This window comes from Pelodiscus sinensis, chromosome 3 (assembly GCF_052426305.1).
Source record: "Pelodiscus sinensis isolate ZL-2025 chromosome 3, ASM5242630v1, whole genome shotgun sequence".
NCBI lineage: Eukaryota > Metazoa > Chordata > Testudines > Trionychidae > Pelodiscus > Pelodiscus sinensis.
Window position 1 is genome coordinate 128,687,166 of NC_143054.1, and position 14,237 is coordinate 128,701,402.

General features: G+C 37.5%; 1 protein-coding gene across 4 annotated transcripts in view; it reads right to left on the reverse strand.

Moving 5' to 3' along the window:
- The window catches only part of ARID4B (AT-rich interaction domain 4B), a 150,913-nt gene that overhangs the window by 76,189 nt on the left and 60,487 nt on the right, over nt 1-14,237 (reverse strand). For 3 of the 4 annotated variants that reach the window (XM_075924772.2, XM_075924771.2, XM_075924769.2), the window contains exons 7-11: nt 12,641-12,732; nt 9,540-9,678; nt 4,147-4,226; nt 1,612-1,685; nt 632-777 (exon numbers count right to left, since the gene is read on the reverse strand). In XM_075924772.2, the coding sequence (XP_075780887.2) occupies nt 632-777; nt 1,612-1,685; nt 4,147-4,226; nt 9,540-9,678; nt 12,641-12,732 (531 nt within the window). Of the gene's footprint in view, nt 1-627; nt 778-1,611; nt 1,686-4,146; nt 4,227-9,539; nt 9,679-12,640; nt 12,733-14,237 lie in introns of all 4 variants that reach the window. The other variant, XM_075924770.2, reaches the window with a different exon arrangement.

Below are 14,237 nucleotides of genomic sequence, written 5' to 3' on the forward strand. Positions count from 1 at the left end.
TGATGGAACCTGAACTTCCTTACTATTTAAAATCTCCTTTAGTAAGCTGTCTCCAAAGGCATGAGGTGGACCAAACACTACTAATGGACATACACAAATCTAGGTTTTAAGACCCATATGTTTTAAGGTACAATAAATAGATATTTTCAACCACAATGACAAAACATTCTGTCTCTATTAATATGCAAGCATGCTATTATCAGGTATTAGTTAGGGGCATTTTCTGTTTTTTTGAGTAAATGTAAGATGTACTTAGCAGCACATTTCTTTCACTCCCATCTCAGGCTTGTCCCACCGTGACCTATCCCAGTAACACAGCTCTTGGCCCTTACATATTGCTGCTTGGGTGCAGCAATATGGGCCAGATCTCATCTTAGGCTTAATCTTTGGATTTGATCTTTCACCTTTCTTTAGCTTTTATTAATTCAGTCTTCAGTGAAGAGATAGCTTCCTGAGTCCATTCAAAATTGTTAATTTGGTTTCCACATGGAGGTTCTACAAATAAGAATTTGATCTAAGACAGACATGTGTGTAAAAGATACAAGGAGCGTGAAAATCTGTGCTGTGAGTTCTAAGCAGAGTGCCAATATACAGTTGAGGAGAACAGACTAGTTTGCAACATTATACTTGCCTCTTCTTCACTGCTATTATCCTCTTTTTCTTTTTCATCTTCTTCCTCTTCTTCAGCTTCACTGCTGGAGCTTTCCTCTTTCAACTCAGTCTTCCAATTACTGGGAACAGTTCTGTTTTTATGGAATTCAAGGGCTTGGTCAAAGGCTGCAAAAAGACGAGCATTTATTAGCATTATAAGACAGATCAATTTGTTTTAAAAATAAAAAGGCAAAGAAGACTGGAAAAGAAAAGGGAAGGGTGAGAATCCATCATTCCATTCCCAAATCATACAATTTTCTGTGTTGTTCCACAGCCACTCCTTATTTGCAAACGTATGCAGAGGTGCTCCGCCATACAGATCCAGTGGTCTCTGCATCAAGCAATCCAAGTTATTTATAATTATTATTATTTAAGCTGAACTGATGCCTAACTTCACCAGCCCACACATAATTAAGAGGCATCTCTGTCCTAAAGAATTTAGGGTCCAAACTCATGACAAGACACAACAGGTAGATAAACCAAAAGGGTAGGAATGGGAAAGAAAGAGGGTTGAGGTAACAATAAGCATTTATTTTGTATTGATTGGCTGAGGACCGTATGTAGCTTGCTCCTGCATGTATTAATTGAGTAGGCAACCCTTTCAAGGCTATCATGTGTGCATCTTGATGCAGATAACGTCTATGAAGCCCAACGCCAGGGGTTAGATTTCAGGCAAAATCCATGAAGTTGGTTCCCACTACATTACTACCTTTTGGTGGTTGTTCCTGCATTTATAATCAATCTATTATAATTTTTATGCTTTTAAAGATGGTGCTTGATGATGTATAAAAATTTTTCATTTCAAAAAGGCTACAGACATCATCATAAGAAAACCTTTTATCTGTAATCTTACAGAATGCAAAACCATGCTTTCCTATATATTTGGTGCAACATATGGACCATTAGCTAATTATAATAAAACAAAAAATTGCTCTTTTTGTATTGAAAGGTTATTCTTACCTTGCTTTAACAAAGCATCAGGCTTTGATGAAGTTTCACTAATTTCTCGAACATCTTTTCTTGGTACAGAAGCACTAGAGAATTTAAAAGAATGTTGACAAGGCAAAAATTACTTAAAGTATACTTTTCTAGAAAAAAATACGTATTTTAAAAAAAGCCAAATTACTATTATATAGCAGTGTTTCTCATACTGGGGATCCAGACCCAAAATGGGATTGCAAGGCTATTGTAGGGGGATTATGAGATCAAGGGTTACCATACATCAGATTTTTTTGGATGTAACCTCTTTTTTGGTTGTTCGATCTCTGTCTGAGTGGATTTTTGAAATACAAACAATGTCCATGATTTTTTCTTGCTCATCCTTTCTCCTTGGTTTCAGAACTGGGTGGTCGGAGTGTGGAAGCTGCTGCCCAAGCACCTGGCTCTGAAGACAGTGCCATTACTCTGCAGCAGCGCAACATAGTAAGGTAGTGCCATTCTTGTTTTTGTGCTGCTGCTGGTCAGCAGCACTGTCTTTGGAAGTGGGTCCCCAGCAGCGCCCCACAACATCCCCCCCAGATTTAGTTAGGGGGTTTTATAGTGTAAGTCGTTGATAGGTTACAGGCCATAAATTCTTATTTATTGCCTTTGACCTGTACCTGATTTTTACTAAAAATACCTGTAACTAAACCCTAGCCTTAGCCATGAACGTCTATTCATTATCACATTCAGGAAAGCATTTTCTTAACGGAAACTGTCACAATAAACAGTAATTTTTTGTGAGATTTCAGAAAATGCATAATATTAATTTAGCAAGTCACCAAACCTCACACCATTACTGATACAATTAACAAAAAATATTATCAGTGTGAAAAAGATTTCAGAATTATACAAACAGAAAATATTAACAACTCATATTGTAGTCATATCCAGAGACCCCAATCTAAACTGGGGTTCCATTGGGCTAGGTGGACTCCTCTACTGACCTGCACAGATCTGTGAAGTAGTTACTATTAAGCAATTTGCTGAAATCATATTCTAGACAAGTGATTTGCAAACTGTGAGCTATATCTAGGAGAAGAAGGGAGGCAAGCAGCCATGCCAAGTGGCTTATGCCAGGGCTCCCAGATGGGGCAGGGAGGGAGCTCTACCTCCATCCTACCTATGTTTACACTATGGAAGTTTTCCAGGATAGAGGCATCCTGGAAAAACTCTGTTGTGTCCAGGGAACGTGTCTGCTCTTCTGCTTTTTCTTGCGGAAGAGCAGGTGCGCTTTTTCAGAAGCCCAGTCTTCCTCCTTCCACAAGGAAGAAGGGCTCTTCTGAAAGAGGAGGCTTTTCCAAAATTTGGCCCAGTGTATACCGGCCAAATTTCTGAAAAGCTGCTTCCGAAAAAACTATCGGGAAAAAAAGTATACAAATTGCAGAGTGCAATGTGCGTACCTTTTTCCGATAAAACCTTGTAGTCTAGACATACCCCACCTGACTCATCTCAGCAAGTCACCCAGCTCAGAGGTACTGCTAGCCCATTGCAGGCTCTACACAGGTATATTTTCTGAAGTTGAAGCCACGCCATGCAGGAAGAAGCCACATAACAGAGGTCAAGAATCTGTGACCTCTGTGACTAAATGAAGCCTTAATTAATATTGAGCTGTTTGCGGCCCTAAGCAATTGCTTACTCTGTTTATGCCTAACACTAGCATTAGCCTTGGCCTTGCAGTAATGAAGTTGGTGCTCCGGACAGATTCTGTTAAAGGTAAAGGGGTTTGGAAAAGTTTGTGCACTGCTGTTTTAGAGGTAAGAAGGAAACTAAAACGAAACTATAATAAAACTGTTCTCTATTTCAACATCCTTCCTGCAAAATGCAAAGGAATTCTGCCACACAGAATCAAAAAGCATAAATTAGCTCAGAGGGGACCTACTGTTTTCAAAAAAACTGAATCTGTCATAAAAAAGTTTTATTCCATTTCTTTTCTCACAAGCATTTAAGAGCACATATTTCCTTTGTAAGCCAGCACACTCATTTTCCATTTTTTTATATATTTTCTTCTGCAAATCAGTATTAGAGCACTTTCTTAATCAGATAGTAATTCTGTCCTACACTCCACTCATAAACTAGTAAATAAAGCTTCCTGACTTAATAAAGAGAAAGGCTATTGAGAAATTTTCTTCTTTCTCTTCCTTTCCAACATCCCTGGACCTACATAATCTTCTCTGAGACATGGCTCTCTCTCCCAAACAAATCAGCAAGAATCTCAAGTTTTCCCACAAACTCCCACAGGAATGCAGTCAATGTCTGCTACACCACATAGTTAGTTGTAGCTATATAGTTTGGGATGATAATTATAAGGGTAGTTTTATATTTCCTGTAGGTAATAAGTACTGGGTTAAAGGATAACTATCATCAATGTGGTTCATTTTTGTATCTTTACACTTAGAATAAAGGCTGCTGTAATAACGAATAAGCTAAAAGCACTTTCTTTGCTACACCCCCTACTTCCTCACACACTTCAGATAGTGCAAATATTTAATTGTTAGCTTCTATGTTTTTACTCACAATTTGCCATCCTTGAAAGAACGAACTAGAACATTGTCCTTTTTCACTGCAATATCATCACTACAATCTGGACAAACCACCTACAAAAAGATAAGAAAGAGGTAAACATTTTAAAAATACCACATTTATAACACTTTTAGAAAGTACTTAGAGACGAATTAAGCAAGGTGCTGACCACCCTTAACTACAATTGACTTCAGTGGGAATTGACAAGGCTGAATAACTGTCAGGCTTTCACCTTTAGGGGCCAATCTTGCAAATATTCAGGAGAGGAAATCTCCTCTGTAAAAGTGTTACTAGAATGGAGCCCACAGTGAGGAATCTTTATTGTGCAAACTGAATTTTTTTAAAACTATCAAAAAATGTGCCAAGCAAAGACACTGGCACACATAACCAACTTTTAAAAATAAACCTAGCAACAGCATAAATATAATAGGAATTAGCCCCCTCCCCCCCCCAGTCCTACAGCATCACAATCAGCCTTACCCAACTCTCACATACAAGGGGAAGGCCTTGCTCAATGCCAGGAAGGCTGGCAACTCTGGCTGTTATACACCTTATGGGAAAGGAGTTCCAAACATCTGTGGACCTAAAACAAAGTGCCATGCCAGCCACCCCCATCTGTTATACTAATCGAGCTTCAGTGCAGTCGACTCCATGGACCACACCTTGTACCAGGGCATCACAGAGAGCGAGACAATTTCTTAGATTAGTAGATCTCATGACATGTAGGACATTATAGGTAAAAGCAACATCTACAATCAATTTGGAAACCAACAGACAGCTGGTGCATGTTGAAGAGCACGGTTTTCATGTGCCCACAAATAGAAATACTGTTTGATAAACAGGACATCAAATTCTGCACCAGCTTCAGTTTGTGAATAGATTATAATGTAGACCCATGTAGAGTACATTACAATAGTCTTACTCAAGGTGAAAAAGGCATTCATGACTGTTGCTAGGCCCAAGAAACAGACACAATCTCTTGTCTGCAAATTGAAAAAGGCCATGTTGGCTATAGCTGTTACCTGATCTTCCAATAGCAGCCAGGAGTCTAACCAAACCTCCAGATTACACTCCTGGTTAATCAAAAGCGAAGTGCACACCCTCAAAAGAAGAAACACCACCCACACACTATCTCCTCAGGTTACAAAGAACACCATTTCAGTCTTATCTGGATCTACTCAGCCAGCTAGGACTCTTCTACATTCTAATTTCCTCCAGACAATAAGTAATACAAATCAACAGCTCCAGCTGGGTCACTAGAGGGAGTTATAAAGCTGCAGGTAATCAGCAGACTGAAAATACGGCAACCTATTCCAGATCATTAATGTTTCCAAAGGTCAGGAAGGATGACAAGATGGAGTTCTATAGAACACCCTTTCTAAGTACACTCAGCTAGGTCAGATCAAAACTATACAAGTTCAACCTCTAGTATAATCCTTATCAAAATTAAATTAAAGGCAACATAGTAGGACTGCAAGCCAGAGTTCTCACTTCTGATCTTGGCTCTCTTACTCACTGAATAGGTCCTGAATCTCCCCCTACCTCAAAAGGAATGGTTTGAGAATTAAGGTTTGTGCAGTATCTTGACTGATGCTTCTATAATGCTATGCATAAAGATATTCCTTTTATTTTTGTGATCCAGAGAACATGTATTATGATACCACAGTATAACAGAGCAAAAAACACAAGCTGGGATGTGTATTGTTCAGCATATTAAGTATACACCTCTATTATTCACACCAATATATAGTCATTATTAACTATAGTGTATAATAAAACTAAGCCAAGTTCTTCTACAACAAAATAATGTTATTTAGAAGATTAAATTTAAGGAGGCAATAAGCCCTTGGCTGAATAAACTGAGAAAATAAGACCTTAGAAGAATCTTATCTTTTTGGCACTAACTTTGCACTATACACAATGTTCTGTGTATATTTATGGAGGTGGATAATTGACTACAAAGTTAACTTGAGGGTGGTTCCTGTTAATGCATGAAATACATTCTTTTTCTCCTCTCACCTCTACGCCACAGACTTCATGGTAAGAATGAGTCCCCACTGCCACAACTGAGACTAACTTTATTTTTAAACTACATTTTAAAAACTCACTCCAGTTAATTTGAGACAGAGTACGTTTCTGTAATTTGTCAGTTACACATTTTTATGTTTTAACTATAAATTTGTGAGAATAAATAAGCCTCAATAAAATAGCGACGAAAAGGCAGCCGTGAGTTTATTAATCATTTGCTGAGCACCAACAGCATGCTCTATATTTGGCAGAAGATTAAGTAGAAAATGATATAGGAAACAAAAGAGCTAAAATTGGAGAATGAGTGGAAAGGTGAGCATCAGAACAAGTCTCATATCTTGTTTTTTTCAAAAGACAGTAACAAATAACTTGAAATATTATACTAAAATAGATTTGTTTGCCTTACATTATGAAACACAAACTTTAAAATCTAATTTGTTTTTGCTGTTTTATACTCTTTATTTACTTGGACATTCGCTCAGTTTGGACAATGAAAGAAGACTTCAGTTTTACTATTGAATTACAACATTAATGCTCTCTGTATTGCAGAGAGTTGTATAATGACAAAAGGGATCTTATTTCTAGTCATATTAGGTTTGGTGAAAAGAGTATAACCTACTGAAAAAAATGTTCTTGTTTGCTCAAGGTGGGTTAAAGCTTGAAGCAGTTATACCTACAACCAAGCAAATACTTCTTCTAAGATTAATTTTTTGATAAAAAGCCTTCCCTCTTTTATTTTCTGTAGGAGAGCTCAAGTAAGTTCAATAACAAGAAGATTGCTGTCTTATGAAATTTAATTGGTGTGATATTCTACTTTCTCACACTTAGAAAGTTTTCACGAAAGCAATTTGTGAGAAAAAGTAAGCTCCATACTTGAGGACAGGCTAGAGCTTCTGGACTACAGCTAGATTATGTACAAACCCTTCACATGTATTAGTCTGACATTGGCTTGCATGTAGTTTTGTGTAAAATAATATATACTGGCTAGAAGAGCACTAAAAGTCCTGAAAATAATCTGCCCCAAGCAAAACCATTCCATGGAAGTTTTCATTTTTCCAACTAAAGTAGAGATATTCTCGAGAATTTCTGCACAGTTCCAGATTGAGTAAGCACCAGAGGCAACACTATGTTACTGTTATGACCAATATTATTGGCTACTTGGGCAACAACCTGAGGGTATGTCTACACTTGCCCCCTAGTTCGGACTTGGGAGGCAAATGAAGCATACCAAAGTTGCTAATGAAGCGCGGGATTTAAATATCCCATGCTTGATTAGCATATTCACAGCCGGTTGCCATTTTAAAATGCCAGTCGCCTGATTAAACTTGCCGCGTGTAGACGTGATAGTCCGATCCAAAACCCTTCCCTCAAATTAACTGTTACTCCTCGTGCAATGAGGAGTAACAGTTAATTCGAGGGAAGGGTTTTGGATCAGACTACCGCATCTACATGCGGCAAGTTAAATCAGGCGACCGGCATTTTAAAATCGCCACCAGCCGCAAATATGCTAATCAAGCGTGGGATATTTAAATCCCGCGCTTCATTAGCAACTTTGGTATGCTTCTTTTGCCTCCCTAGTCCAAACTAGGGGGCAAATGTAGACATACCCTGAGAGATTAAAATTTTTTGCTGATTTTGGTCACAGTGGTAGAGAAGTTGTATTTTTGAACTATACTGCACTATTGAACAAACTTTGAAGTATGCTGTAGTTTTAAATAATGATCATCCTTCTGGTCTCTGTGTGAGAGAGAGAGTTATGTGGTGATTAAATAATATTGCTGAACTTCTGGATTTGTAATCTTCAAGACGAATATTCCAGAAAATAATTATTTTGTTTACCTAATATTTTCCAAGAAAAACAAATTCTAAGAAAAAGCAGAAAGAAACATTTCTTGCCTTCACCAAGTCCCTGGTAAGATTCATCATCACCAATCCAGCTATATTTGAAGATCTTAGCTTCCAGCTATCTACAGTAACAGTACTGTTGATTAGCAGATAAACCCAATACCTACTATAATCAAGGGAACATGTTGATCAGTTATGAGGGTGCCCAGGAAGTCTTTCCAACCAAACTGACACAAAAAGGTCTGAACTAATAGAACTGACTGCCTCAGGAGGTACTGGCCAGGAGGTGGGTGATAATTGTAGTTAAAACTGTGCTGGGTTAAGTAAAATGTTTTATTTCTTTGCTTATTTTTAATTTTTTATAATGCTGCCATCCCCTGACATGAATATCTCACTGCTAGATATTCTGCCTTTTTTTTGCTAGCTTTTGCCAGCTTTGATGACTCTCCCTTCCGAGCCTCCTCATCCCCACCTCAACAGGCAGTGCTGCACTACCTCAGAAAGCCACTGGACTGCACAGCAAGCCACAGGAGAAGGGGAGTAGCAAGTTTCGGAGTTAGAGCAGAGGATGACAGCTACTGCACTCACCAGAGACAGTTATCTGGGCTGATGGTGCAGTACAGCAACTTTTCAAAAAGGAGTGTATAAGCATCTTTGCTGAAAAGAAAAATAAGAGTCTTCAGCAAGACCGGCCTCCATGGCAAAGAGAAATGAGCAGAATACCTCACAGTGAAAAATTCATAGCCATGTATGAGAAAACCATATACTAAAATACACCAGCCAGATGCAAAAGAAGTTTCAGGTGTTTTCAGTTAAAAAACAGTTTAAAGTAAAAAAATTTAGCCAAAGGAAGTTTGTTAGTTAAGTGGACATTTCCTTGAAAACATGATAGTAAACTATATTTATATTCAGCCAGAAAGATCATGGAAGAACAAAAAAAAGGTTACTCAGCTTATTTGGTTACTGAGTAGACAGTATCTTTTGCTTATATTAGCAGTCTACATAGAGACCATCACTATCTTAAAATAAATAAATTACTCTACAGCTCACTGATTGCTTTAGCACTGAAAGAGAAATAAGTATCTTGTGATTAATCATTTTAATAAGGGAATTAAGATTATTTTATTATTAATTTGCTTCGTTTGCATTTCTTAAATTATCCCTTTTAATGAATCTTGATATTGAATTAAAAATCACAGTACTCTATTAAAGCCTCACTGGTTATTTAGCAGTGAGCCCTAATTAACACCAGTTATTGATGTGAAATTAAGAAAATCAATAATTCTGATTGCTTGGAAGATTACAAACACATTATTTGTTTTTATTAGCAAACTTTTTGATATATATTTCCCTTGAACAATTATGATACTGTTCTATTTTAACAAACATATTATATTGCAGGGTACATGGGTTCCATGTGAGTCATACATGACAAAGCAAAAAAGGACAATTACTATTCATTTGTTGCTTATAAAAGATTAAAAGCCTTTACAAAATATAAATTAAACACTTACCAAGGCTGGAAACCACAGAATTTTCTTTTTATCCACATTAACATAGTCTACACACACAACTTTTCCTAACAATTCATCAGTTTGTTTCCTATCATCTTCATCTTCATCACTGGATGAGGATGAAGATTCTTCTTCTGGGCTACAATGGGAAACAAGAGAGTCTTAAACTTTACTTCATGATAGTGTGTAGATGTATAACCTCCCAATCAAAGAGGATACAAAATTAACAGTATGAAACAAAATTAAAGCAAGGATAAGAGATTTTTTTTCCAATTTACTATAGGAAAATAAAAATAAAAAAGGCTCCACATAGTGTAACTACAAAATATTTTCAGGATGTAGTTTAAATCACCATGACATAAACACTCAAATCACGGATTTTATAAATCTTTAAATGCCTAATTTTTCCACAGAGATAAGGTGGGTAAGGTAATATCTTTTATTGGAATATCTATTAGTCAAAAGCAAGCTTTTGAGCCTATACAAGGTTGTTCTTCAGGTCTTGGAAACGTACTCAGAGTAGCAAAGCCAAACACAAGGTGGAACATATTGTTTAACATATTTAGTTAATATACATGGGAACTCCACAACTTGAAGATGAAGGAAGCAAAACTTAACAGCAAACTTTGTATTTAGCTGTGACACTCAGAATGTGTTTCCCAGACTTGAAGAAGGCCCAAAACCCTGTCTCTTTCACCAGCAGAATCACACCCCATACAAGATATTACCTTACCCACCTTGTCTCTCTAAAGTCCTGGGATCAGCACAGCTATAACAATACTTCATTTTTCCAACTGTTACTCTCTCAGTTAAGTTAAGGCTGAACTGTAACTCAAGAGATCTTAGTTCTGGTCCCAGCTGGGACACAAACTTCTTGTATTACCTTGGGCTAGTTGCTTTCTGTCTTTATGCCTCAGTTTCTCATCTGTAAAATGAGGCTGATACTACTTTCCAAGCTCATAGGAGCTGTGAGGCTATATTAACTATGAAGCACTTAAAATACTCTCGTGATTTATACCATAGAACAGTTTTTTAAAATAATCAAATTCTTCGTTAGAATAGCCAGAGTTTCACTGTATGTATCAAAAGTACTAAATACTTGCTATTCAAAAGTACTAAATACTTGCCACTTTCTTTAATTTTTCCTCCTTTCTGAATGCTCTACCCTTCCACACAGCATATTACGTAATGCTTCTAGGACTTCCCATCCCATTGAAAATTACATTTTAGAAGTTAATGACTCTAGTTATGAACAAGGGAAAAGCTAAATATAAGCACTATTTTTAAAAAATGACTACTTAAATATCTTCTTACACAATTGTCAGAATGAAGATGACCCTACTGTATTCTCATGAAGCACATCTTTCTTAAGTACTACATTTATTTCAGAAGACTTCCAGCTCAGCAATTTTACTTTTTGAAAAAATAACAGAATGTCTACAAATGGAACCACAAGATCTTCTGAAATTCTAGATAAAACCTATTTCTATTGTAGATAGTTATTTTTCCCACTACTGCACAAAATGTTTTATTTTCTTTCCATGAAGATATCGCCAAATCCACAGTTCAAAATCTTCAGAAATCCCTCCCTACCCTCTCCCCTTTTTTATAGAAGGAAGAAGTACAGAGTAGCCTTTCTGATTATGGTAATGTCTTCAGTCAACAGCTTTACTGCAAAGCTTACTCCTGGGGGAATCCTATGCCAGTGAGCATATGCAGAATTTTATATTCCTTGCAGATTTTTTTCCTCTGCAAAAAATACATTCTGTTGGAGACATGCTGCAATTACACCTTTTGCCCATCAGGGCTATTATGACACCATAAGAGAAGGCAGCCAACTCAGCTCACAGATAGAGAAGGGGAGAGACTACATTTCTCATAACACCATCCCCGTGGGGGCAAGTATTTTAAAAATAAATGACCAAAATAATTGCAACTGGTGTCATTATATTGTGTTATTTTGATAAATAAAATATGCAGAATTTTAAAATGGTGTGTGCAGAATTCTTAAATTTTTGGTGCAGAATTCTCTTAGGAGTAAAAGCTGACAAACGAATTACACAGCACAAAATACTGAATATTACTCTGTAGATAATATCCAGAAAGTCCAGTTACAATGCTAAAAGTGCAGTTAACTTGGGTTCATTACTGATAACTGTGTTAATAAATTGTGCTAATCACGAGAGCAGTTAACGCAAAAGAAAGAGAAATTATTCAACAAAAAATTTAATGTAATTTTTTGTATATCATGACTATTAAGGTGTCTAGTTCGATGGAAATTTGGCCACCATATTTGTAGCAGTTTATTCTTCAGTGTCACATTTGGTTGCAAACATAGAACCCACTTGAAGAGGGTGAACAATTTTCACCTATGGAAATAGAATTCTGTAAAGAATTCCTAAAAGACTGTTTTGGGAAGCTTAGAGGCTAAACAGATCTCATGTCAGCTAGAGAAAGCCTTTGTTCATACATAGACTTGTAACTGTTTAAAAATGGTTTCAAACAGATAGATCTCAACACGTTTTCAGCTACTTTATCCGGAATCTTTGCTAGTATTCTGCAAGATGAAAATCTATTGCATGATTTTTGCTTTCCATGTTCTTGTATTTTTTTTCTTTTTCAAAATTCCTGTTTTATGGTAGTGGGGGAAGAAGAGGACAGTGGCCCTGGGCCCTAGCAATTCAAAGGGGTCATGGGCTCCCTGTCACTGCTACCACTACTGCAGTAGCAGCAGTGACTAGAGCCCTGGCCCTTTACATCGCCGCTGGAATGCCATCTTGCTTGCTTCGGGATGGCTCTCAGGGTTAGGAGGGGCACACTTTGAGAGGTGCAGAAGGCTGGCTGCCCCTTCTGCCAAAGCCCATGCCCTCACCTCACCCTGCCCGGGGTCCACGAAGGCTGCTGATGCCCTTGCAGGGAAACTTATTTCCACACTTTCCCTTTGCCTTCAGAATATGTCACTATTCATACAATTTTGCTAAGTATCTCAGTAATTTATAGTAGTCTGAAATATACAAAAACTGCTGGAATTAATGACATAATATGAGGAGGTAAATTAATGTAGAACTCAAAGAAATGATAGAAAAAGATATTTAACTTACATATGATTAGATCTCCTTCCTCTATTTGTTTTCTTTCCTATAACAGGAGTCCCAAAATGTTCAGGATTTGTGAGTGGGAGCTGATCTAATGTCTGTTGGAAAGATCATTAAACTCATTAAAACACAAACCAATCATTTTTCAAGAGTTTATATCAAGTCTAAGTTTGTATATATTTAACTAAACTTATTTTTTGGAACTGGAAAGTCTTCCTATTGACAATGCACTTTGAGCAAATATAAAACAATGGCCTTGTCTTTTAGAAATTAACAATTCACAGCAACTAATTTCTGCCACACACCCATTCCCCCCCCCCCCCCGCGCCCTTTGAAGGCCCTGTTCTGAGACCACTTATCAGGAAAGGGAAACTAAAACTCAGGCAGAGGGGCTGATGTAGCAGCATGAGATACTCTCTGCCCAATGGTAGATGATGCACATTCTGTTTCTAAAGCACCCTTACAGCCACGTCCCAATTATACATCTAAGCAAAATGGAAAAAATGTCCCTCATGTAATAACACTGAAATTAGCAAGGCAACCCAACATAGACCAGCAAAGCCAAATTAATTTAACTTTCTTATCAATTCATGACAAAATTTTGCACAACTATGTTCCTGCAGGGGTGAAGAACACACTCTGGCAAGAACAACATATTTCTCAAAGATTGTAAAACAGACAAATAATCATTTACAAAGGAGATACTGTCTGGAAATGCTAAATGAGAATGATATCTTAATTTAGGTCTTCTGTATGAGGCAGGACTTTGAAATGGAGTCTTATGGAGAAGTCATCCTCTGTTATCATTCACTGTCGTAAGTATTTGGTTGTTAGGGCACTTAGAGTGTTTTCTACTGGCACCCTTTATTTTTATTTAAATGCAAGTTGACATAGTTAAGGGGCAAACTGAACCTCAGAGCCCTTCTGATCACTCTCAAGTACAATCTCAAGTGACAGGCCCTATGTCTTGCAAATTACTTTAGATGGAGCCATGCAACCAACCACTCTGGGACAAGGTCTCTGGGCGATAGTGCCCTTTCCCAACCATGTTAATGTAACAGGCCCAATTGCAGTTGATATATATATAAGATCTTTTTTTCTTGGTGTCCAGGAGCTGATTAAAATGATTCAAGACAAATCTTCAAAGTTAAGATTTTTTTATTCCTTCCCCAATGACACAAAACACATAGGCTGTGTCTACACTGCACCCCTTTTCCGGAAAAGGGATGCAGATTAGACACATCGGAATAGCAAAATCCGTGGTGGATTTAAATAAATAAATAAATTTAAATATTCTAGTAGGAATAAGAGATCCTCCGGAAAAGGGCTCATTTTCCGGAGAATCACGTCTAGACTGGCACTTTTCTCCGGCTTATCCACAAGCCGGAAAAAAGCGGCAGCCATGTAAATGCAAATGCCGCGGGGGATATTTAAATCCCCCGCAGATTTTGCTATTTCGATGTGTCTAATCTGCATCCCTTTTCTGGAAAAGGGGTGCAGTGTAGACACAGCCATAGATTAAAGGGTAAAAAGAATAAGGCACATGGATCTCACTTAAATCCTAATTCAGGGGTGGCCAACCCATTACAGGCAAAGAGCCAAA